Source organism: Bos taurus, chromosome 26 (genome assembly GCF_002263795.3).
Source record: "Bos taurus isolate L1 Dominette 01449 registration number 42190680 breed Hereford chromosome 26, ARS-UCD2.0, whole genome shotgun sequence".
Taxonomy (NCBI): Eukaryota; Metazoa; Chordata; class Mammalia; order Artiodactyla; family Bovidae; genus Bos; species Bos taurus.
Genome location: NC_037353.1, coordinates 31,322,952 through 31,345,478, shown reverse-complemented (window position 1 = coordinate 31,345,478; position 22,527 = coordinate 31,322,952). Strand labels below are relative to the sequence as shown.

General features: G+C 45.8%; 1 protein-coding gene across 3 annotated transcripts in view; it reads right to left on the bottom strand.

Moving 5' to 3' along the window:
• RBM20 (RNA binding motif protein 20) overlaps positions 1-22,527 on the bottom strand; it is a 197,386-nt gene that overhangs the window by 53,985 nt on the left and 120,874 nt on the right. For 2 of the 3 annotated variants that reach the window (XM_010820037.4, NM_001192613.3), the window contains exon 2: positions 1,314-2,391. In XM_010820037.4, coding sequence (XP_010818339.2) covers positions 1,314-2,391 — 1,078 coding nt within the window. Of the gene's footprint in view, positions 1-1,313; positions 2,392-20,112; positions 20,399-22,527 lie in introns of those variants that run through there. The other variant, XM_005225744.5, reaches the window with a different exon arrangement.

Sequence of the window (22,527 nt, the reverse complement as noted above, 5' to 3'; positions counted from 1 at the left end):
CCTAAACACAGGGAGCGCAGAGCACCCAGTCGCTGGACCAACCCCGCAGGCGCATCTCCCTCCCTTCCTCCCCCACCATCCAGGCTCCTCCCCGGCCCGCTCCTGCCACCCTACCCAGCCCTCACCCCACCAGCATCCACCTGCATATCCCAAGTCTATCTCAGACAGGAGCCCAGATTCACAAGTCTGATTCCCTCTTCCCGTCTCAGTGGGCCCTTGGTCCCACTGATGAATTTCTATAGGAGAAGCCGGCAGGTGGAAAGCCCTAGAAAAGGCTCAATCCTCCATCACCTCCTATATTAGCCAGACCCCCTTCAGAGATGGAGGTGAGAAGGTATGTCCCACCAGAGTGACTGGGATGCATTTGGATGACATGACCCAGCAGAGGTGAAAGACACACCGTGGTGGGACACCCACTAAACAGGGATTATTGCGCTCTGCAGACAGGACAAGAGACAAGAGGCTGTACAGCTCAGTGCTTAAGAGGCACAGGCTCTGGGAGGGTCAGACCCACAACTGAATCTCTACTCCACCACTTTCTGACTATGGGGTCCTGGACAAATCATTTCATCTCTCTGGGCCTCAGTCTTTGCATCTGTAAAATGGGTATAATAATAGTGTCTCTCTTGGAGAGTTATTGCTGACACAGACAAAGAGTATGCTAACTGTAATTATTATTGCTTTGGAATATTTTACTGCATCAGCAATACATTTTAGGGGGAAATTTATACTACCATGGGCTTTTGTTTGCAGGGGCCCAAAGCACTTTCCAAGCGCTGGGAAGGTGCCATGAGGCTCTACCTCCATTCTGCAGATGGAGAAGCTGAGGCCCCTCTATAATAATCTGTCTAGGTCCCATCTGAGAATGACTTTCTTGTCTGACTCAAAATTCTGCTAAGTTTTTCTCTGTTTGTACTCAGTACAATGTATGTTCTCAAGGAACATAGACTCTCAAGCTTCCTGGTGCTCTACAGAGAAAAGCCCTTTTCAAGGAGGCAGAGGCTCTAATTCCTGAGTCCCTTTTTCATAACCCAGGTTGGGTCCCTTGATCCCCACTCACCTTGACTCTCTCATCTATAAATACAAGTAAGACTCTCTTACTTGCCTTAAAGCAAGAGACTGGCTCTGATACATTTCTGAAATTCCTGTTGGTTCTAATACCAAGGATTTTAATCAAGGGTAGCTATGGCAAGATCCTGTCACCCAACCCCCAAGTGTCACAGTTCTTAGCCCGTGAACAGCAAGGGTTGGGTTGTGGTGGCCAGCTCCCCCAGGCTCCAGCTGGAGCTCCCAGCCGGTCTCAGATGACTCACCTTCAGATCAAACACCTTCTTGTCGCAGATGCTACAGACGTGCGGCAGGTGGAGGGGGGCCACACCGTGGAAGTCATTCAGCTCGTGCGCTTGCAGGGGCCGCAGGGACAGCACTGCCTGCTCCTCCTTGGCCCGCCTCCGGGCTCCGCTGAAGCCCTGTTTGCTGTTGTTGAGCCGACCCCCAAAGGAAGGAGGGGTTCTGTCTGGTGTGGGCTCCTCAGGGTCATACAGCTCATAGGGCTGGCCAGGGGGAGGGGGCCACAGGCTGGGGGCTGCCGCAAGATCAGGCTTGCTCTGGCCAGAGAACCCATGGGGGCTCTCCCACTGGCTGTTTGGACCCTGCAGCAGGGGACCCACCTCGCCTTTCAAGGCCCCAGCCGGCTCAGCCACAAATCCACCTGCCACCTGCGACCCTTGGGCACTGGGTCCATAGAAGTCCTTGGGAAAGGCAGCCTGGCCATCTTGTCCTGAGTGGCTGTAGTGCCCTTCGTAGGTCACGCTGCCCGAGGTAGCAGCCGAGGCTGGCAGGAAGCCGGGCTGACCATCGGTTTCAGAACCATATGCCTGGCCAGAGCTGGCTTTGCCATATTCGTAGAACCCTGCAGCAGCGGGCGCGGGCCCAGTCTTTCCAAGGCCCAGGATGACCGCTGGCTGGGTGGGGGTCTGAGGCATGAAGGGGTGCATCACCATGGCGTTGGGGGGCTGGCTGGGAAGGCTCACCGTGGGCCCTGGGCCTCGCGTCTGGCCAGGGGGTGAGAAGGCGAGTGCGTTAGAGGGAAAGCGGGTGCTGGGCACGGTGGCCGCGTGTTGGGGCACCCCGGTGTGGCCGTGGGGGGCGCTGATCATGGACGGATGCCGCAGCTGGTTGAAGAGAGGCTGGGACATGGCCACTTTGGAGAGGACTTGGTTGAGGACCGTGGCAGCCGCGGTGTTGTTGGTGACGGCTGTCTGTGCCAGCTTCAACCGGTGGAGGGTGAGCTGAGCTTGCAGTTGGGCCAGCTGGAGGCTGGCGGGCGAAGGAAGCAGCGGGTTCGGATTACTGACCGAGAACGGGGTCTTGTCCAGGAGCTTGGCGGCACTGTGAGGAGACAAAGGGCTAGATGTACGGCTGCTTTCCACCTGGCAGGCAACGGGCTGCTTGTTTGCTGTCTGTGGTCCCCCCTCCCATACAAATAAGACCTCCCACACAGGCCCCACATATGATCCAGTCTGCAAAAACCTGTGCTCATACACATCGGTGCAATAATCCTTTAAATTCCAATAGGTGGCTCAGACAATAAAGAATCTGCCTGCAGTACAGGAGACCCAGGTTCAATCCCTGGGTCAGGAAGATCCCCTAGAGAAGAGAATGGCTACCCACTCCATTATTCTCACCTGGGAAAAGCCCTGGCAGAGAAGCCTGGTGGTTTATAGTCCACAGGGTGGCAAAGACACGACTGAGCAACTAACACAGAAAAATTCTTATAAGGTATAATATTCAAACTCACTGGTAATCAAAGAGACAAAGTCAAACCATTAGAAACAAATATTTGCTGACCGAAGTAGCAAATACACACATACGCATAAATGACAGCACTCGGTGCTGGTGAGGTAAAGTGGAATGGACACAAGGTCAGTGATAATCCAAACTCGTGCAACCTTGCCCAAAGGTAGTCTGGCAACAGGCGCTCATTACAGCCATATTCTTCGACCCAATAATTCAATCCTATAAATATGCCCTTAAGAAAACAAGCTAAAATGCAGACCAAACTTGATATGCCAAGATGTTTAGTAGAACTACATTATTTAAGAGTCCAGTGTTGAAAGTTACAAATATCCGATAACAGCAGGGAGGTGAGTTTTAAAGCGAGTAAATTATAATACATTGGCAGAATGAAATGTTCAGTAAGCATTCACTACTGGTGCAAGAATTTCCATTGTGTTATGCAATATTTAAGACATTCAAAGAAATCTTCCCATCATCAAGTTTAAGATAGAAGATATTCCACCACACTAAGTCCTCCTTGGGCATCTGCTCTCTCCATCCTCACCCCACCTTCATCATTGCCAATGACAGACATCATCTTGAATTTGGTCAGGTCATACTTTACAAAGAAAAAAAATGGTGACAAGAGAAAATCCATCTACTCTAATGTTAAGTGAAAAAAGTAGTCTTCAAAATTACACAGAGAATGAATTGTGTGTGTATATCTGTGCCAAATACATTTTTATCCTTGTCCTCATTTCACATCCAAAAGCAACAAGACTCATGTGGCCTTCAGTCCATTCTCAAACCCAACAAGCAAAAGAAATTAAAAAAAAAAAAATTACAAGGGAAGAATCTGAATTTTCGATCATAGGCAGTGGTGGGCTCTCATAGAATCTTATTGCAGGGGTGTTCTGTCTGACATGTGCGTTTCACGTGACTTCTGTTGGTTGGTTATGGTATTTTCTAGACCAAAAATCAGGACCTGTGAACTGGAAAGGGAACAGACATTGCCTTTCGTGGTATGTGTGGTTACCATTGTCAGGGCCGTTTTGTAAGACCATATATTTCCTGGTTTTAAACTCCCCTTCTGGGGAATGAGTGCAATCAGGAAATGTGTTTGGGATGTTGATAAACTGGAATTCTCGGGACATCTTAATGGGAAGAATGGAACTGTGCAATTGAGATTGGGGTTATCATGGACAGACCTGGCTATACATTCAGCGTGCCTACGGAAGTGTGGGGGAGAAACTGAAAAGCTGGGACCGTTTAACAAGGTGTCCACTGTCACAGGCTTTGTACAGCACAAGTCTGATGATAATGAAACAAAGGGGAAGGGCCAGAGGGTAGGCATATGAAGGAAAGAGAGAGAGGTGGTTGGCATGTCACATCTCTCCCACTTTGGGTTGGTGCTCTGTACTGGTCTAAGAGAATGAGCACAGGCAGGTTGGGGAGGCAGGTGAAGGAGAGAGATTCCTCGCATTTTACTGTGATGCCACGTGACCAGTGCTTGTCTATGCTATCTCACTGGACCTCTCCATGAGTCCTGTGGGGTGGGTAGTGCTATGTGCTGTGCTAAGTCACTGCAGTTGTGTTCTAGTCTTTGCGACCCTATGGACTGTAGCCCGCCAGGCTCCTCTGTCCATGAGATTCTCCAGGCAAGAATACTGGGTTGCCATGCCCTCCTCCAGGAGAATCTCCCCAACCCAGGGATCGAACTCAGGTCTCCCACATTGCAGGCAGATTCTTTACCATCTGAGTCACCAGGGAAGCCCAAGAATACTAGAATGGGTTGCCATTTCCTTCTCCAGGGGATCTTCCCGATCCAGGGATTGAACCCACATTTCTTAGGTCTCCTGCACTGGAAGGCATGTTTTGTTTTTGTTTTTTTTTTACCACTAGCACCACTTGACGGAGAAGGCAATGGCACCCCACTCCAGTACTCTTGCCTAAGAGTCGGACACGACTGAGCGACTTCACTTTCACTTTTCACTTTCATGCATTGGAGAAGGAAATGGCAACCCACTCCAGTGTTCTTGCCTGGAGAATCCTAGGGACGGGGGAGCCTGGTGAGCTGCTGTCTATGGGGTCGCACAGAGTCGGACACGACTGAAGCGACCCAGCAGTAGCAGCAGCAGCAGCAGCAGCAGCAGTAGCAGCACCACTTGGGGAGCCCATGGGGTAGGTAACTTCATCCCAATTTTGCAGGGCAAGAACCTACAGCTCAGAGAGACTAGATAACCTATTTAACAAATGCCCACTGTTGGTGAGAACAGACCAAGGAGTCAGGCTTTCCAAAGAAGAGAAAGGGCGCAGCCCTCTTCATGGGCTGCTTCACTGTTTTGTCCAAAGTGAGTTCTCAGAACATTAGGCACCCCCACGTTCAAATTCAAGCACAAAACACATCTCAGAGCCAGACAAACACAGATTTGCCTTACTCTTTCTCATTCTATGAGAAATCAAGTATTTGCTGTAAGTCATTAAAGAGACAGGATATTCCCTCAGCCAGCAGCCTTGCTGTGCTCCAAGGACAGAGCAGGCTGGTTGCATGTTAAGATACTGCAGGGTTGCAGGGAGGGGTCGAGGTTAAAACTGGTGACAGACCTCTTCTCCTGTGGGTAGTCATGCTGGTTGCAGCCAAGCCTTGGTGGCCCCACTGTGGCTCAGGCACACATCATGGCAGCAGCAGAGTTGGAGAGGTACTAACTGTCTACGTAGGCAAGAATGTGAAAGGCACAGGAGGATGGTGTAGAGGCTGGTGATAGATTTCTACTTGTGTAGTATTAAGTGGCTGAGCTTTAGAGGAGCAATTAAGCTTAACTCAAAACCCTGCCCACACAGGGCCAACCCTTCCTACCAGGTCTGTACCCGATGCAGCCTGTCCTTGCTAACAAGGCGATAATGAGGTGCCAACTTGGTTTCCATGACGAGAGTAAGACAAGGTTGGTTTTGTTTTTCCCAGAGAAGTCAGCTGTATTTTCTAAAACAGTGTTCTGGGCTGGAGGGAGCTCTCGCTGGAGATTCCCCTTCGCCTCTGAAAGGACATGTGGGGAAGAGCTGTCTTTCCAACGAGGAGAGCCAGCCTCGCTGGGTATTTGTAGGTCAGCCACGGGAAACAAGTGCTTTCCTGAGGATGGCCCAGGTTACAGAAGTCTACTCATTCACATGCAGCATACATTAAGAAGACCGACTAGATTTTCTTCTCGACTTCCGCTTTGCCTGGCAAATTGGTCCCCAACTTGAATCAACCTTGAGTAGAAGTGGTTTCATAAGAATCGTCAGAATCAGATACCCTTTTGAACCAAAGACCCTTATATTAAAAAGAAATGACACATCATCCTACTTTTAAAAAGTCTTAAAATTCTCAGCCTATCAGAGTTAGTAACTTAAAATTCAGGTGCAGGGACTTCTCTGGTGGTCCAGTGGTTAAGACTCTGTGCTCCTACTGCAGGGGACACAGGTTCGATCCCTGGTTGGGAATTAAGATCCTGCGTGCCACGAGGTGCAGCCAAAACAGATTACAAACGAAAATAAATTAAAAAATAAAATTCGGGTGTGTGGAACAATCAAACTTCTGAACCAAAAACTGGGGCACGTGGTCTGAAACCCTAAAGGACAGAATGGATGTCACCCTCCTGTCTTCCCACCACCTCAGTCTGCCACTGCTGCATCCCTGCCCTGTATTGAAAGCAACTGCTTATGTGTCTTTCACCCTCCGTTAGACACAAGCTCCACCAGGGAAGGGAGCATTTCTCAGAGATTCTCGCATTTTCTAGGCACACTTGCTTAAACTTGGTGGGCACTTGGTAACCGCCATGAACAGAATGAAGAAGGAAGATAATGGATGAATTAAAGGAAGGAGAATCTAAATACAGCCAGAAAGCAAATGGATTTTGCTGTTGTATACAGCTTGAACTTCACTCAGGTACAGAGTCACCGGAGCAGGAGTTCCAATACACTCTCTCCCTGTCCAAATCTAGGTTTGTGTGCTTGTTTTTTCCAAATGAAGTGTTTTTCATTTTTATTTATTTGGCTGTGCTATGTGGCATGCAGAATCTTAGTTTCCTGACCAGGGATCAAACCCGTGCCCTCTGGAGTGGAAGTGTGGAGTCTCAACCACTAGACCACCAGGGAAGTCCCCGAATCTACGTTTTGAAATCAAATGGACAATCCCTGTGGTAGCCTGAATAATGAACCATCCCAAATATCTCTACATCCTAACCCCCAGAAGCTGTGAATCTTACCTAACATAGTAAAGGGGATTCTGCAGATGTGATTAAATTAAGAATCTTGAGATGAGAGGTTATCCTGGATTATCTGAGCTGGCCCAATGTAATCACAGACGTCCTTATAAAACAGAGGCAGGAGAACTAGAGTCAGAGACAGAAGATACAATGATGGAAGCAGAGGCAGAGAGGAGAAAAGATGCTATGCTGCTGGCTTCAAGGACAGAGGAAGGGGCCGTGAGCCAATGAAATGCAAGTGGTCTCTAGAAATTGGAAAAGGCAAGGAAATAAAATTTCCCCTAGAGGCTCCAGTAGAAACCAGCCCTGCTGACACCTTGACTTTGGCCCGTGAGACTGACTTTGGACTTCTGACTCTCGGAAGTGTAAGAAATTTGTATTGTTGGAAGCTACAAATGTGTGGTGACATGTTACAGACACGATAGGAAACTAAAACAATCCACCAAGAAAGTGAGATGCGAAAGAGGCTTCCACACAGAGAGGCAGGGATGGGTATGGGGACATTGGCTGGATTTGTTGGTATGAACTCTTGCCCACAGCAGTCCTGGGGAGTACAGACCATCCGACCCAGGATCTGAAGACCCTCTGGGAACTTAGCCAGGAGCCGAAACAACACAGAGGTCTCTTCCTTTTCCAAGTCAGATTTCTCTAAACAGCTGGAGCAATGGCACCCTGGGAAAGCTTAGAAATGCAGACCCTTAGGGACCAACTCATCTACCCCTCTCGTCAACAAAGAAAGTGACTTGCCCAAAGCCACACAAAACCCATCTAATCAGAACCCAGAGCTTTCAAGCCAGCTTCTAGTGCCTGACAGAACAGCCTTGCCTCCAAAAGTCTTAAGTTTCAGAACTATTTCATCATCAAATCATCATCTCCATCCATATTTCTCTGTGGTCCTCCTCTCTGTTCAGTGAGATGCTGACTCCCTGCCACAGGCAAGGCATTTGCTGAGCCCTGGAGAGAGGTGGAGATGCAGGCCCTTCTGGAACCCCTGTCAGCTCCAGTGATGACAGCAAGGATGCCCTCTTGTCTGGGAGTGGGTGGGGAGCATGGCTCTATGCATCTGCCACATCCTCTCCTAAGTCTTGTGTGGCAGCTCTGTCTACAGTCACATGGTCAAACCTGAGATCCGGGGAGGGAGGGAGAGCAGAGCAGTCAGGCACAGAACCTGGGCACCTGGCACGGAGCCAGAATACCTACCACACAGCCCCACAGAGGGCCCGTCCACTCCCGGCACAGCCACTCGGGTTCATTCAGGCCTCGACAAGGTTCACTGTGCCCAGAGCTGAGGCTTCCTTCCCTTTCCTGAGCCATTCATTGTAACAAAGACCTCACAGTGCATAATTACATCCAAAACTTTGGTTCCCTACTCACTTGGAAAGTTGGTTGTTTTTCCCAATTAAAGCAGCATTTCTCTCAATAATTTTAAAAATAAAATACAATGTATAGGAGAACAAGTTGCCTTTATAAGCCGGAAGATTTAGGAGCTCCAGATGAAAACTGTTTCCGATGATTTAATTCCATACTGTCGAAAGGATGTGCACCATATTGCATCTCCCAGGGCAGCCAACAGCTGTCTGCAATGCTCACTCTTTGCCCCAAAGCTCTTCCACATTTTATGCTGAGTACCCAGCAGGATGTGATGATGGATTAATATTTGAGCACAGTAACTGAGGCACTCTCCTTCCTCAGTTCAAGTCGGGGTGCTGGAAATTCAGCGTTTGTGACATAATCCGTCCTGTTCTGAAAGGAAAAGATAGTGTTCAGGACACAGACAGGGGCTGCAGAGCCTCTCCTCTGAAACAAACTCCAGCAGAGGGGTCAATAGGACATGGACGAGTTCGATTCAACCAGAATGGATTGAGCACCGATTATGTGCCAGGCAAAGTTGCTAGAGATGGAAAAAGAGAAACGTCCTGAGACCACGGGGGAGACAGATCAGCGCAGAGAAGATGAATATTCCCACGGAGGTAAGCACAAAACAGCAAGGCAAGCAAGGAAGTGGTTCAAGCCTCAGATGTCTCACAGCAATGTCACAAGTGAAACAAAAGACCAACTCAAGGGCTGTCCCTGAACTCTGAACAAAACCTTTGAAACAGTCTGGGTTTATTAATCCACCTACATGTGCAAAGATGCATCAGCTGTTGGTGAAAGGCAGTTGTAGGGTGAGTTATGGTCAGAGACCAGCTTCCAAGTGCCTGTTACTGGTGGTGTGATGGGGGAAGTGAAGTGAAGTGTTGGTGGCTCAGTCATGTCCGACTCTGCGACCCCATGGACTGTAGCCCACCAGGCTCCTCTGTCCATGGAATTCTACAGGCAAGAATACTAGAGTGGGTTGCCATGCCCTTCTCCAGGGGATCTTCCCGACTCAAGGATCAAATCTGGTCTCCTGCACTGCAAGCAGCCTCTCTACTGTCTGAGCCATCAGGGAAGCCACACACGAATTGCTGTAGAGGAAAACAAGCCCTGGATGGGCTCGAACCACCAACCTTTTGGTTAATGGCTGAATGCGCTAATCGATTACGCCATAGAGACATATGATGGGGGAAAATCGCTTAATTTTTTCCAACCCTCAGAATTCTCTCATTTATAAAATGGGGATAGTAATATCTACCCAATATGATCCAGCCAGTCAGAGCCCCCAGCCACCGTGACTGACTCAGGAATGGACACTCCCAGATGCTACTGGAGCCATTAAGAGACAGACCCTCGTCATCTTGTCAGGCCATGCCTGGGTTGCTAAACTGGCTCAATTTAAGCTACCGCTTAAGGAGAGACTGCCTGAGAATAAAGCTAACCAACAGACACTGGCCTGGAGATGGGCCAGTCCACTCTGGGAGTTGCCTTGAGCCGTGCTTGGACTTCTCTTTCCATGAACCCTGAATCTGCTTGGACTTTTCTTTCCATGAACCAATGCATTTCCTTTAGGTGCTTAATAAAAATAATAAGGTAAAAAGAAAAGCAGCCTACTAGAACCATCTGCAAGTAATCTGGATGGTTCCCTCCGTGGTCCCACATCAAATCAAGAGTCCCCTGTTACACTCCAGCTTCGTCAGCTGGAGGCAAGGGGTCACTCAAGGAAAGTTCGGGCGGTCACTTTGGTGCGAGTACCTGCTGATCAAAGAGACCTGTTTCCTGGAGATTCAGGAAGCAGAATGCTCCCCGATCCTGGGTAGACTAAAAGCCATGCATTGTGATCACAAAGTGTGAATAGGGTGCCGGGGAAGAGTCCCCACAAGAGTAAGGGACCCAACATCCTGCAGGTTTGCAGATCCAAAGCTGACCACGCAGGTGCTCCTGTGAGAGGGGACAGAATGTCTTGGCCCTCACCTGAGAGAGTTTCTAAGCAACGCCTTTCAATTCTCAGCACCTAACAAGCCAATTTTGCTGTACTGAGAACTGGCTTTATTATGCCAGACACTCATTATCCCCCAGGAGAAAAAGTTCTTTATTACAGATACAGTTCTCTGGTCTCCTTTCACCTGGAGGGGAGGTGAGTGTACAATGAGTACATATTGGGCTGTGGGCTGCCCTTTACGAACCGGGGTAGGAACCAGGGGATCCAGCCCTAACTCAGCGCTTATCAGCTGCGTCACAGTGGACAACAGAGCTTATCTCTCTGAGCCTCAGTGTCCTCAACCATGAAAAGAGAACTTACAGTCTTTCCTCATTTATATCTTGAGGACTGATTCGGGGTTCAGTAAGGAGCTGTCAGAACGCTCTGTAAATTATTTGGCACTTACAGATGTAAAGGCGTGGCATTGGCCAAAGATTATTGGAAAGAGAACATCTTCTGTGTGATCACAACATATTCTTCCTTTTCAGAAAACGTTCCTTTATAGAGGAAGTGATATTTATCACCCACATCCATGGAGATAACCTCCTTGCCACTAGGATTCAAAGTAGAAAGAGGTAAAATTGATTCAGCCATATTAATGGAGTACATATTGGGGTGTACCAAGGGCTGAACCATACCAAGGACTTCCCTGATAGCTCAGTTGGTAAAGAATCCACCTGCAATGCAGGAGACATGGATTCGATTCCTGGGTAGGGAAGATCGTCTGGAAAAGGGATAGGCTAACCACTCCAGTATTCTTGGGCTTCCCTTGTGGCTCAGCTGGTAAAGAATCTGCCTGCAATGCAGGAGACCTGGGTTCAATCCCTGGGTTGGGAAGATCCCCTGGAGAAGGGAAAGGCTACCCACTCCAGTATTTTGGCCTGGTGAATTCCATGAACTGTATAATCCATGGGGTCACAAAGAGTCAGACACAACTGAGTGACTTTCACTTTCAACCATACCAATGTGCCTGCGCTCTGCATCGCATATGGCGGGTAGGGATGTAAAGAGCATTGCCCAGAGGCTAAGGGCACAGGTTTCAGAGTTTGTATCACTTGGATATGAATTTCAGTTTGCCACATATCAGCTAGTGACTATGAGCAAATATTTATTCTCTCTCAGCCTCAGTTCTCATTGTTAAAGTAAAGATGGTTATGTCTAAGCTATAGGTTTGTTCTGAGAGTTAAATGACAGGGTAGACATAAACTGTTCTGCACAGCTCCTACATACAGTAAGCAGCCACTAAACCAATGCAGCAGAGACCAGCACCACTGCTGGTCTTCTTACCACTGTTGTTACCATAACTAATATTACTATCATCACCAGCATCATAGTCATCAGCAGGGCAAATGGCAGGTGAGCTCTGCCAAGGCAGAGAGGATGAAACTTCCTTAGAGACAGATAGAGACAGATAAAAGAAAACATAAAGAGATGCAAACACTGAGGGAAAAAAAAGAATTTAAAAAGTAAATGCAGACATGTGCTGAGAGAGGAATAGCAGGGGTGGGGACGGGGACTTGGAGAAAACACAGAGTTAATCACAGATGCTTGGTGAACTGGATAAGTAGTCAACAATAGATTTAAAAGCCGTAAAACAACACAAGGGCGCGGCTTAAGTGTAGTGTACCAATGTGTGTGAACTCACACCAAGTTTTTCCCTGGTAATGTTCGTCCATCCAGAGGTAGAAGCCAAGAACTGAAGTCCAGAGCACAGCGGTACCTTTGTCAACTGGACCAGTCACATTTTCAGTAAGCACCATACCTTCCACAATAAACAATCAGGAATTTAAATTCACTTCCAGTTCAACTCATCTCCCTTTCCAGGCCACAATGAATATGCCATTTCTTCTTAAGTGCTAAGATACAAAATATAATCCAGACCAGAGAGCTCACAAGAGAATGTTTTCCCAGCTTTGCTCACAGCTTACAGAGCAACCAAATCAAATCAAGAGCAATAGTCAGGGTCAGGGACGGGCTTTCCATTGCTTCCTGGGAGTGGAACCTCAAATCACAAGCTCTCAAGTCTGCTATAACACTCTTAGAAGCTAGGTCAGGATGTGACCCTTGGGAACAGCCCCTAAATGTCAGGTTACAAAGATGACAATGATGAGACCACAGTAATACTGGGGCGGAATTCCAAATTGCACCTAATTATCACAAACGTAAAGAGTCGGACACGACTGAGCGACTGATCTGATCTGATCACAAACGTAAGAGCAAGAGATCTCAGAGGTCATTGAGTCTAACTCACTCATTCTACAGAGGAAAACTGAAACCTAAAGTAGTTGGTGTAAGTGTAAGTTAACCCAACAACACAGCTAGAGAGGGGAGAGCTGAGGCTGGAACCCAGTCTTCATCCTCCTTCCTTGGGGCTAATGCAGCCACTGTGGCAGATGCGTCCCCATCAACATGCATCAGGGGAGTCTTCTTTGTGGGAGAAGAGTGAGATCACACACTTTTTTGATAGTGCTGCCTTCCTGGTAACAATAGGGCTCCTGGATTATCACTAGAGAGGCCTCTGTGACTAATTTTGAGATGACTGGGTCCATGCTGGCATTGTCCCGTGTTTGGGTTTTAGCCATGACATTATCATGTGATGATTCATATCACCATGACACATTCATAACAGCAATCATAATCCTATTATCTCTCTTTTGTTTTGTGACTTTCAGTTGGAGTGTTAATAGATGTTTTCACCTCATTAGCTACCTGACTGCTAGGACAGTTACATGGTTAGGTAAAAGCGATACGACCATTTCTAGTTTATAGTAAGACTGAGTGAGACCAAAAAAGGTCAGATGAATCATATGAGGGCATCCAGCAAATAAGGTACTTAGCTGGGACTTGAATGAGGGTCTTTTTACGTACGACCAGTACCCTATCCCCAGTTTACACATTCATTAAAGGGAGTTTATAAAACCACATTCCTCTATTTCCTTGAGTCCAGTTTTTTTTTTTTTTTTTTTTTGGGGGGGGGGTGTTGTTTGTTTAAAGTTACTAAAATAAAAAGCTATTTCCTTTAATTTGTGCTTTTCCCCCCAACTTCTCATAGTGTTTCATTTTTTTTTTCCAGCTTTATAGGTATATAACTAACATATAGGGCTTCCCTGGTGGCTTAGATGGTAAAGAATCTGCCAGCAATGCAGAAGACCCAGGTTCGAATTAACATGCGATGTTCTATAAGTTTAGGTGCACAAGTAATGATTCGATATATGTATACGACATGAAGTGATAACCACAATAAGTTTAGCGAACACAGTCAGGATGTGATTTTAAATAACACATCTGATATCAAATCACCAGCTTTTTGGTCCACTGTACTCAGTACTACTTTAATCAGTCAGATTAAAATTCTTGGAACCTGGGGGACATGCAGTCACGAAGGTGCAGCTAGCGATTTTATAACTGACAAGAGAGGGCCTGCCTGTCCTGCCAGAGTTATTAGAAGTGCTTGAAATGTGAAAAAAAAAAAGAACTGATAACGCAGCAGAAGCAGAGAAATGAATACACATCCTGCTAGAGTCATAACAGGAAAAGACTTCAAGCAAAGACAGAATGAATGTCAACTTAACCACCAAGAACTAGATATTAGCTTTGGTTTTTCTTTCCTTTCCTTTGTACCAAATTTCTTTCTTTAAAATATCCTTTATTTTATGAAATGATGGTATTGTAGGGGCTAATTTATTTTTCATATTAGTATTTGTTTTGAATTTTAAAACTACAAAAATCTAAAGAACAAATACTTATTAATTCATTGCTCATCAATCAAAATTAACAAATACTACCATTACAGTCATTTTAAGCCCAAGTATTTTTTATCAAAATAATAAAATTATACAGACAAAACTGACATCCCTTTGAGACTGCCCAGTCTAATTCCACATTCATCTCCCCCAATAACATCCACATGTGATTTGTGTATCTATTTACCTATATATCTGTTTGTTTACCTATCTATATATAGAAAAATTATAAAAGAGACTTTTTCTATACCTGCATGAGCTTACAGAACAGCACATAAGACTGGTTTCAACAATATTTCTCTTAAAGAAACAAATACATATTCTTTCAAGTTTCTTTTTACACACTGAAAGTTAAAAGCAGCATGATACAGTGAAAAACTTGTTGAGCTGGAAATCAGAAGATCCAGGCCTGGACCTACAGTTACTATTTACTTCTGGTGGGATTATATATCAGTCAACTTCCTCTTTTTTTTTTTGGTAAAATGAGAAAGCTGGATGAAAGGATCTCCAAGGCCTGTTCCACCTTTGAAATCTGATGACTCTAAGGTTTAATCTCCTCATCTGTCAAATGGAGATAACAATGTCTGCCTTACTAACTGTTATAAAGATCAAACATTATGTGCAGGTGTTCTGCAAAACAGTGATGATAGTAATAATATTAGTTGGATAATACTGAATAATAATAAGTATTAATACTACTCACTAAAATTAAGCTATTTTTAAGCTTCTGGGAATACTTTTATTTATTTTTTATTTTTTTTTTCAGAGTTCAGACATGATTTTCTTTATTTGGAAACCCTTATTAGTCAACCACCTCTATCACCCTGTAGAGGATGTGCTTACTTCGGATTTATTTCTGCAAGTGCTGAATACTTTTAAAGAAACTATTGTCACACTACTGTTGTTAAACATGTAACTTGGTTTAGACTGACATGTTGCAGTCCAGGCGGCATGAAATAATTCAATTTCTTCTAACTGCTTTCTTGGGTAGGCAGTTCTGCACAAGGACAAGCTCTCAACTCCACCCATGAAGACTGAGTAAATGAAATATCAAAAGTGCCTTGCCACAAGATGCTGTCTTCTACAAAGCATTCCATAGACAGAACCAGGCTTCCACAGTAAAATGAAGCTCAAAGTACTCTGGGTCTGGAGTTGGTTTGCCTGAGACATAATTCTTCAGGAAATGCATGCAGAATTTCACTCATTTTGTGAAGGATGAAACTGAGGGGTAATTTGACTTATAGGGGTTAGGAGAGATCTTTATTTTCTCAGTGACATAAGGTATGGTGACCTCTCAACCCACTAACTCTTCTGGGGAACATCAGGGTCTTTGAGATGGAAAAACAAGCTGTTTGAAATGTGTATTTAAGGGAATTCCCTGGCAATCCAGTTTTAGGGCTCTGGACTTTCACTGCCGTGACCCAGGTTCAATCCCTGATCAGGGAACTAAGATCCTGCAAAGCCAGGGCACGTCCAAAAAAAAAAAAAAATTGAAATGCATGTTTAAAAACTGTTAAACAAGTGCTCTAAGAAGCCAAATGATAATGTTTCTACATGCAAATGAAGTATTTAGGGGTTTATAGGTCACTAGCCCCAGTGAAGAACAGTGTGTACACAGACATGAACACCTTTGCATATACCGCTCCTTCCCCCTGGACCACCTCCTCCCTACTCCCCCTCACCTGGGTAACTGCCATCCTTCAACATGCAGCTCACATGGCACCTCCTCCAGGCAGCCTTCTCTGACTTCTGCCCCCCTCCAGTGTGTGCTGGTGTCTCCTCTGTCATCCCCCATAATGCCCTGCAGTTCTATGAAGCCTCAATTACACTCCGTTCTAACTCCTACCACCCTCACTGATAATTATCTACTCAATCACTCATCTCATGTCCTCATCTAATACCCCACGGTCATTTTGAAAGCAGTAATTATGTGTCCATTTCATGTCATAGTGCCTGGCACACAGTAGGTGTGTGGAACCAATAAACACACCCATACTTGTACACACCTGCTCCGTGCGTATGCGTGCGGAGATAATAGCTGTGTATCACATTCTCAATTTGTTTCCTGGCTAAGTGCTTCATGTGCGCTGCTACAAGGCTTTGAAGATGAAGCTCCGTGGAGAATGTGGATTAGACTCAGTCTTTGAACACTGTCAAAATTATGTAAATAACCACCATCCACATCAAGGATAGAATTCTAAAATAGTCAACAAACAGACTTGTTGCCACATTTTTCCTTTTAACTAAATGTGAAGAAAATGCAATTTCAGTGTGTGATCTGAGGAGCTATGTGTCTAATCTACACGATTCTGAGATGAAACACATGCTCCAGGAATGCTCCCTATGTTTTCTAAATTTTATTTTCAGTTTATATCACTGATTTTTTCTGGTAAGTGTACAAGGAGGATTATAAAATTCAAGTTAATATTAAATCACAATAAAAGTTTAATTTTAAAGAATTTAAATTCTTACTCAAATAAAGCTGGTCCTTTCCTAGAGTTGCCTGACTGTTACCCTGGACATTTTAATCAGTGTAATTTAAGCTAAATACTAGGAGTCCCTATGAAACCGAAGAGGTGTTATGGGGTATTTAGGCAGGATGCCAAGAGAGACAGTTTTTGTCGGTAAGTCAACCCACTCCTTGGACAGGCTCTGCCATGAATAATTGTACATCTTATTGCAATCAATTCGCCCTGCAGACCTCAGTTTTCTCATCTGTGAAATGGGAGGGCCAAATGAGACAACATTTAAAGCTCCTTTACGCTTTGTGATTTTAGGATGGTGGGCGTTTTCCTAAAGCTGTTACTCATGATACACAGAAAAGTGAGGATGATCTGGCCACGGTGTAGACAGATTTTGGCCCTGAGAAATCTGAGTTTCTAGCCTCTACTGCTTCTCTAGTCCTGGGTAATTTCGGGGCACTTAACCTCTGCTTAACAGATATGTCTGTAAAATGACAAAGTGAAACCAGAGCAGTGATTTTCAGGTGTTGGGGGAAGCGGAATCAGGAAAGTTTCAAAACACAAATGCTGGGCTCACTCCCAGTTTCTATCTTAGGAGATCTGAGTTGGGACCTGAGAATTTGTGTTTCTAACAAGTCCAGGTGATAACTGATGCTGCACTTTCAGAACCACTTAAGAAGACAAGCTTGAATTGACCTTCCAACTCTAAGAATCTATGGTGGTGAGTTATAAAGAATTTAGTAGCAGTTGTATTTTTTTAGGAGCCACTTCTATCTACTAATTGTGCAGTACCCCAAGAAGGGGCTTCCTTTTCTGTGGGGGTTTTAGACACTGCAAAAATGTGGTTATTCTTATACCTAACTTCCTTTAAGAGATTCAGTCGGCACGTTCAACAACATTTGACCTCCTGCAATCAAAATGTTCAAGGTTCACAAACCTCAGGTAATTTAGTGGATTGACTGGCTCAGTGTTATGTTAACTTTGTTGACTAGGAAGAAAGCATACCTCCATTTACCCTGAGTTCAATGATGCAGAGGACAGAGGATCAGACTCCAGTATGTCAAAAGTTCTTTAGTCAAGCGACATCATCATTATGAGAAAGCCTACCTTCCAAACTCACCCTAGACTTAAAAACAAAGTTTTTGATAAAATCATCTGTATCGCTAGATTTCAATGGTATAGCAATTACTCGGGGTGTTTTTTAGAATACTGATACTTGGGCCCCATTTCCAGAGATTTCTTTTCACCCTAGGCATTGGGATTTTTTAATAGCTACCCCAGGAGATTTCAGAGGAATCAGAAACAAAGTTTGAGATTCACCAGTCTCTAAAGGAATACTATCAATCTGTTCTTCTTTACCTTGATCCCCACAAGCCATTTTTGTCACTACAAAAAACATGTCCATGTGTCTTAAATTGTACTTATGAATAAACATTGAAATTTTTATAAGCCCACAAAGGGTCACAAACACAGTGGGCAATCGATCAATATTTCTTAGCTAGACTGAAGCATCTTTCACACAATTCAAAAAATATTTTTTGTGGCAAGACTTGTCGCAAAGTATATAAATAATTTTTGCTGTAGGAAGCTGGGTGAGGTTTGCTGGCGTATGATTCTTGCTTTCTAAATGATAAGCACCTTGAAGACATCATCCACATCCTAAAATCTTTCAAATTCCTGAGTGTCTGTCTGGCTCAGTGCCGGGCAAATTAGAGGCGGTGAACAAACACTTATTCAACTCACTTGGATTTACGATTGTCTCTAAGCCCATGGGAACAGAGACCTTAGCAGAATATGCTAAGTGATTCATTGTGGAGTCTGAGGTATACGTTTCCTCGTGTTGTGGGAATGTGCATTGTTTAATTCTTCTAAATTCCTTAGAGTAAATGAGAGTATTATGGATGGGACTTTATAAATACACCATATAACTATTTGTTTGAGAAAATGGAGAGAAATTTCTGGTGCCTTAAAAAACCTTTCTGACTACAGCCGACAAAACATAGGTGCCCCCCAAGGCAGAGAATATTCTATGTGGGTGACTTCTGAGTTTTGTCTCTATTTTACTAAGCTGTGGAGAGAGGATGAAAGACAAAAAGCAGCAACAGAGGGACAGGCCCATCTCGGTTACACGTGTGCGTGCCCTTGGAGCCATTTTCTCAGATCACCGCAAATTAAACCTGTGGTTCAGATCCAAGCAAGATTGAGAACTGCCTCGGCTGAGGCAAGTAGGAATGGTTAAAACCCAATGGCTGGCTTTTCACTCAAAACTGTTCTCCAGCCCTTTCCCCTGCCACCCCATCCATTGCTAATTAGGGGAAGCCAAGGCTTGACATGTACACAGTCCTCTATGGTAAAATTGATTATTATATTACTCTGGAAAATAAGGAAGTCATTTTGTTCAAAATATCAAATTCCACAAAATCATACGTGGCAGCTGTTAGTGTATGTGTGTAGGGGAGGGGTGAGTGTGTGAAAATATTAACCCTCTCCCCTTCAGTTTTCTAACATCTTGACAAAAAAGGGCACAAAAAGAAAGGAGGGGAAAAAAAAAAAAGATTCCAATGCATGTAAGGCAGAAACCAATAGCAAAGATAACATCTGGATTTTTTTAAGGTTAAAAAAATTCCCGCAATGTAAGACACATCATACACGCCATTTAACCAGAGTGTGGATTTGCTCTGACACACTGGTAAGCAGAGAACCAGTATTCCTCTCTCAAATGCGTCCAAGCGACTTTTAATTGCATCAGATGAAGAAATGAGGTGAGTCATGTTTGGTTGTGCTTGAGCCTGCTAACAGATCATCACATCCATGTCCAACTATGTCCCCTGAACCTCAGGACATAAGTTTATGTACTTGCTTGGGGACTGGTAATATAGTTTTGCTTTGTAATTTAAAGATATCTGAAGTTGCTGAAATGTGTATCACAGCTCCTGCAGAGGTGCTCAGAAGCGACTTGCGAGCATGCTTTTCTGGCAAAACACCCCTGCTCGTGAATCCTAACACCGCACTCCCCTCGGGTTCATGAGTCTGACTGCACTCAACAGACACGGGACCTTTCAAATGCCTTAAAGTTCATTTTCCATCATCGACAAGTTCCAGCAACGAACACAACAAACCTCAACCTTCAGAGACCCTCATAATTCATAAGGTTTTGGGATATCGAAAATGTCCCCTTCCATTCCCTCCGATCTGGTGACAACGCAATCTGTTTTCCCGTAGCCACGCAACTTTTCTTTATAAAAGAGTTTAGTAACCAGCGTAAAAAGAGCATCTAGACTTCCTTGACATTGGGATCGGTGATTTCACTGGGGTCATGAGGAGCTGTTTTAGGTCACATGTTACCCCTGCCATTATGAATCATTTATTACAACTTTTTTAAACAGAAGGGGGTGGGGATCCACACAAATCGCATACTCATGCACAAATGCTTAGCGCCAAGAACACGGTCTAAAGTGCAGCCCGGACTAGAGAACTAAAAAAAAAAACCCAACCCTTGATTTCCCGCTTGGGCTGGGGAAAGGTAGGATGACGTCATGCAACCTTACCTTTCTGAAAAAGACCAGGGCTCCTGGCATGGAAGGCTCACCTGAGGCCACCGAAGCCAGGAGTCATTTTGGGTGTTGCGCGTGTGCCTCCCTAGAAAATTCCGATGACATTCTACCAGCTTTCCGCATGCCAATCATGACAAGCGTCCGCTTAGACTCTCCGGAGTCTGGGAAGGGGGCAGAGGAGGGGGGACGCCAGCAAGGCGGCCAGCGAAAGAGAAGGAGCACCCCGGGCACCGCACACCCGGCTGGAAGCAGAGTCACATGCCGCCAGGAGCAATTCCTGTGGCATTACACATGCTGAGTGTAAATGGCAAACAATATCAGTCGATGTTTATACCACATGTTCTCAGCCTCTTCACATATCAATGCCCAGGCCAGCTCTACGCAGACAGGATGCCTAAGACCGCTTCTGAAGGAGGGAGTCTGGTGCTAATCATGAGGCCATTTTTAATAAAATTCCAAAGCCTTCAGTTCTGGTTTACTTTCCTATTTTTTGTGGGTGGCGGTGATGAGAGTGCTTTGTTTATTTGCTTGTTTTTGACTCTGGGTCTGGTCCTGAAGAACCCCCAAAGGACCCCATAACGACGCTTAGCAATGCAGCCGCCTCAGACAGCGTGGTCACACTGACTCCCAACCCACAAACCTCCTGATTGGCTGGCCTCTCTTTATAAAACTTTTGTGAAGCAAGAGGAGATGGAGTGAAGTGACTCATCATTTCACCATCCCAAGTTGTAACTGCAACATTTTTCAGCAGGAAGAACCGGCTGTCTTCTGCTATACGCAGGGGCCGGTAACTGGGGGTGAATGTCCCCCAGGGTACACTGTAGACATTTTGTTTCAGAATTGGGAGCCCTACTGGTATCTACTGGACAGAGGCCAGTGGTGCTGCTAAAATCCTACAATGCTCAGGACAGACCCATAAACAAGGACTACGAGTCCAAGAGGGCAATAGTGCTGCAGCTGAGAAAATATCCTACAGCTAAGTACCTCTAAAAGTCTTGCAAAAAATATGACACCAAAAGCGGGGGTGGAGGGGGGAGCGTGGAAAGAAGGAAGAAAGGAAGAAAAGAGAACAAAGGCAAGAAGCCCTCTCTGTGAGGCACTGACCAGAGACCATGGGTCCCCTGATGGACTTGCCTGATTTACTGTTTAATTACTTAGGAAGTTAAGTTGCTCACTTGTCTCCCCAGGAGTCACCATTCTCCTGCCAGTTTTCCTCCTCTTCTCTTTATTATACTTAATCAAACCAAGGAAACATTCTCATGACTTTCTAAGTCAAATGCTGCTGTCTGCAGATGCCTCGTTGCCAGGTTAAACAGAGCTGCCATCGCCCCTTTGTCCTGTCTGGACCATCTGATGTTCATCTGTGATGCCCAGAATCCTATATAATCCCTGCGCAAAACTATTCAGGAGGGTAGGCGTTTTGCAAGGTAAAACCTTCCCAAAAGAGCTTAAAGGCTGAGGGATGAAAGCTCACGGCGTTGTTTGCCTGAGACTCCTAGGTGGGGATCGGGGTGGGGATGGGGATGGTCATCAGCTTCGCGGAGGCTCTTCTTCACACACTCAGGGTGTGACGTTCCTGCAGCCACTGGCGAGTTGAAGTGAAGGCCACTCTTGCCTGCCTGAACAGCTGCCCACCAGAGGCCGGTCCACCGCCCACTTGCCCACTGAGCTCCCTGAGAGCCCGAGGGCTCCTTCTTCCTAATTTAGTCATAGCCCACAGGCTGCCCCAGGCACCCTGGCTCTCTGCCGCCCACTCAGTCACAGACACCTAAAGGAGCCAGTCCCAGATCCTGCCGCACAGGATCCAGCCAGCCTGGCCGCAGCTGCATTTCCGCTCAGGCCTGGGCCCCTCCCAAAATCAACTAGTCCTCCTCAAGGTGCGAGGTGGAGCCACATTTTGCCCTTCCTCTTGTCTGTTGTCTCATCTCATTACACTCGGGACTTGCTTAGGATAAGGGTTTACTACAAAGTGCTCCACCACACACATCTCCCCAAACCCGGATCTAAGGCTCTGCCTTTCTCCTGCTACCAAGCCAGCACCAAGTGGATGGGAAGGGTTCAGGGGCCCTGGGCTGGAAGAAGCAGGAGGCAATTCTATCCCAGATGAAATGCTGCTGTTTATTATGAGACTATGAGTTCCTTGAGGTGACACGATGGAAGGGGATCATGTGGCCTCTGCTCCAGGAGCAACATCCCAAACCAGGTGGTGTAGTGACCCTCAGTGGAGGTGGGGGAGGGGCTACACACAGTAGTGCAACATGAGACACACCCGGAAGGCGTGTACAGCCCATGGTGAATGGTGAAGGCAGCGGAAGATTAAGAATAGGGAGGTGGGAAGCATTGCTTCATGGCCCCTGGCTTCATCAATGACTCAGCGTGTGGCCACCAGCCCCTGCAGAGTCCTCAGAG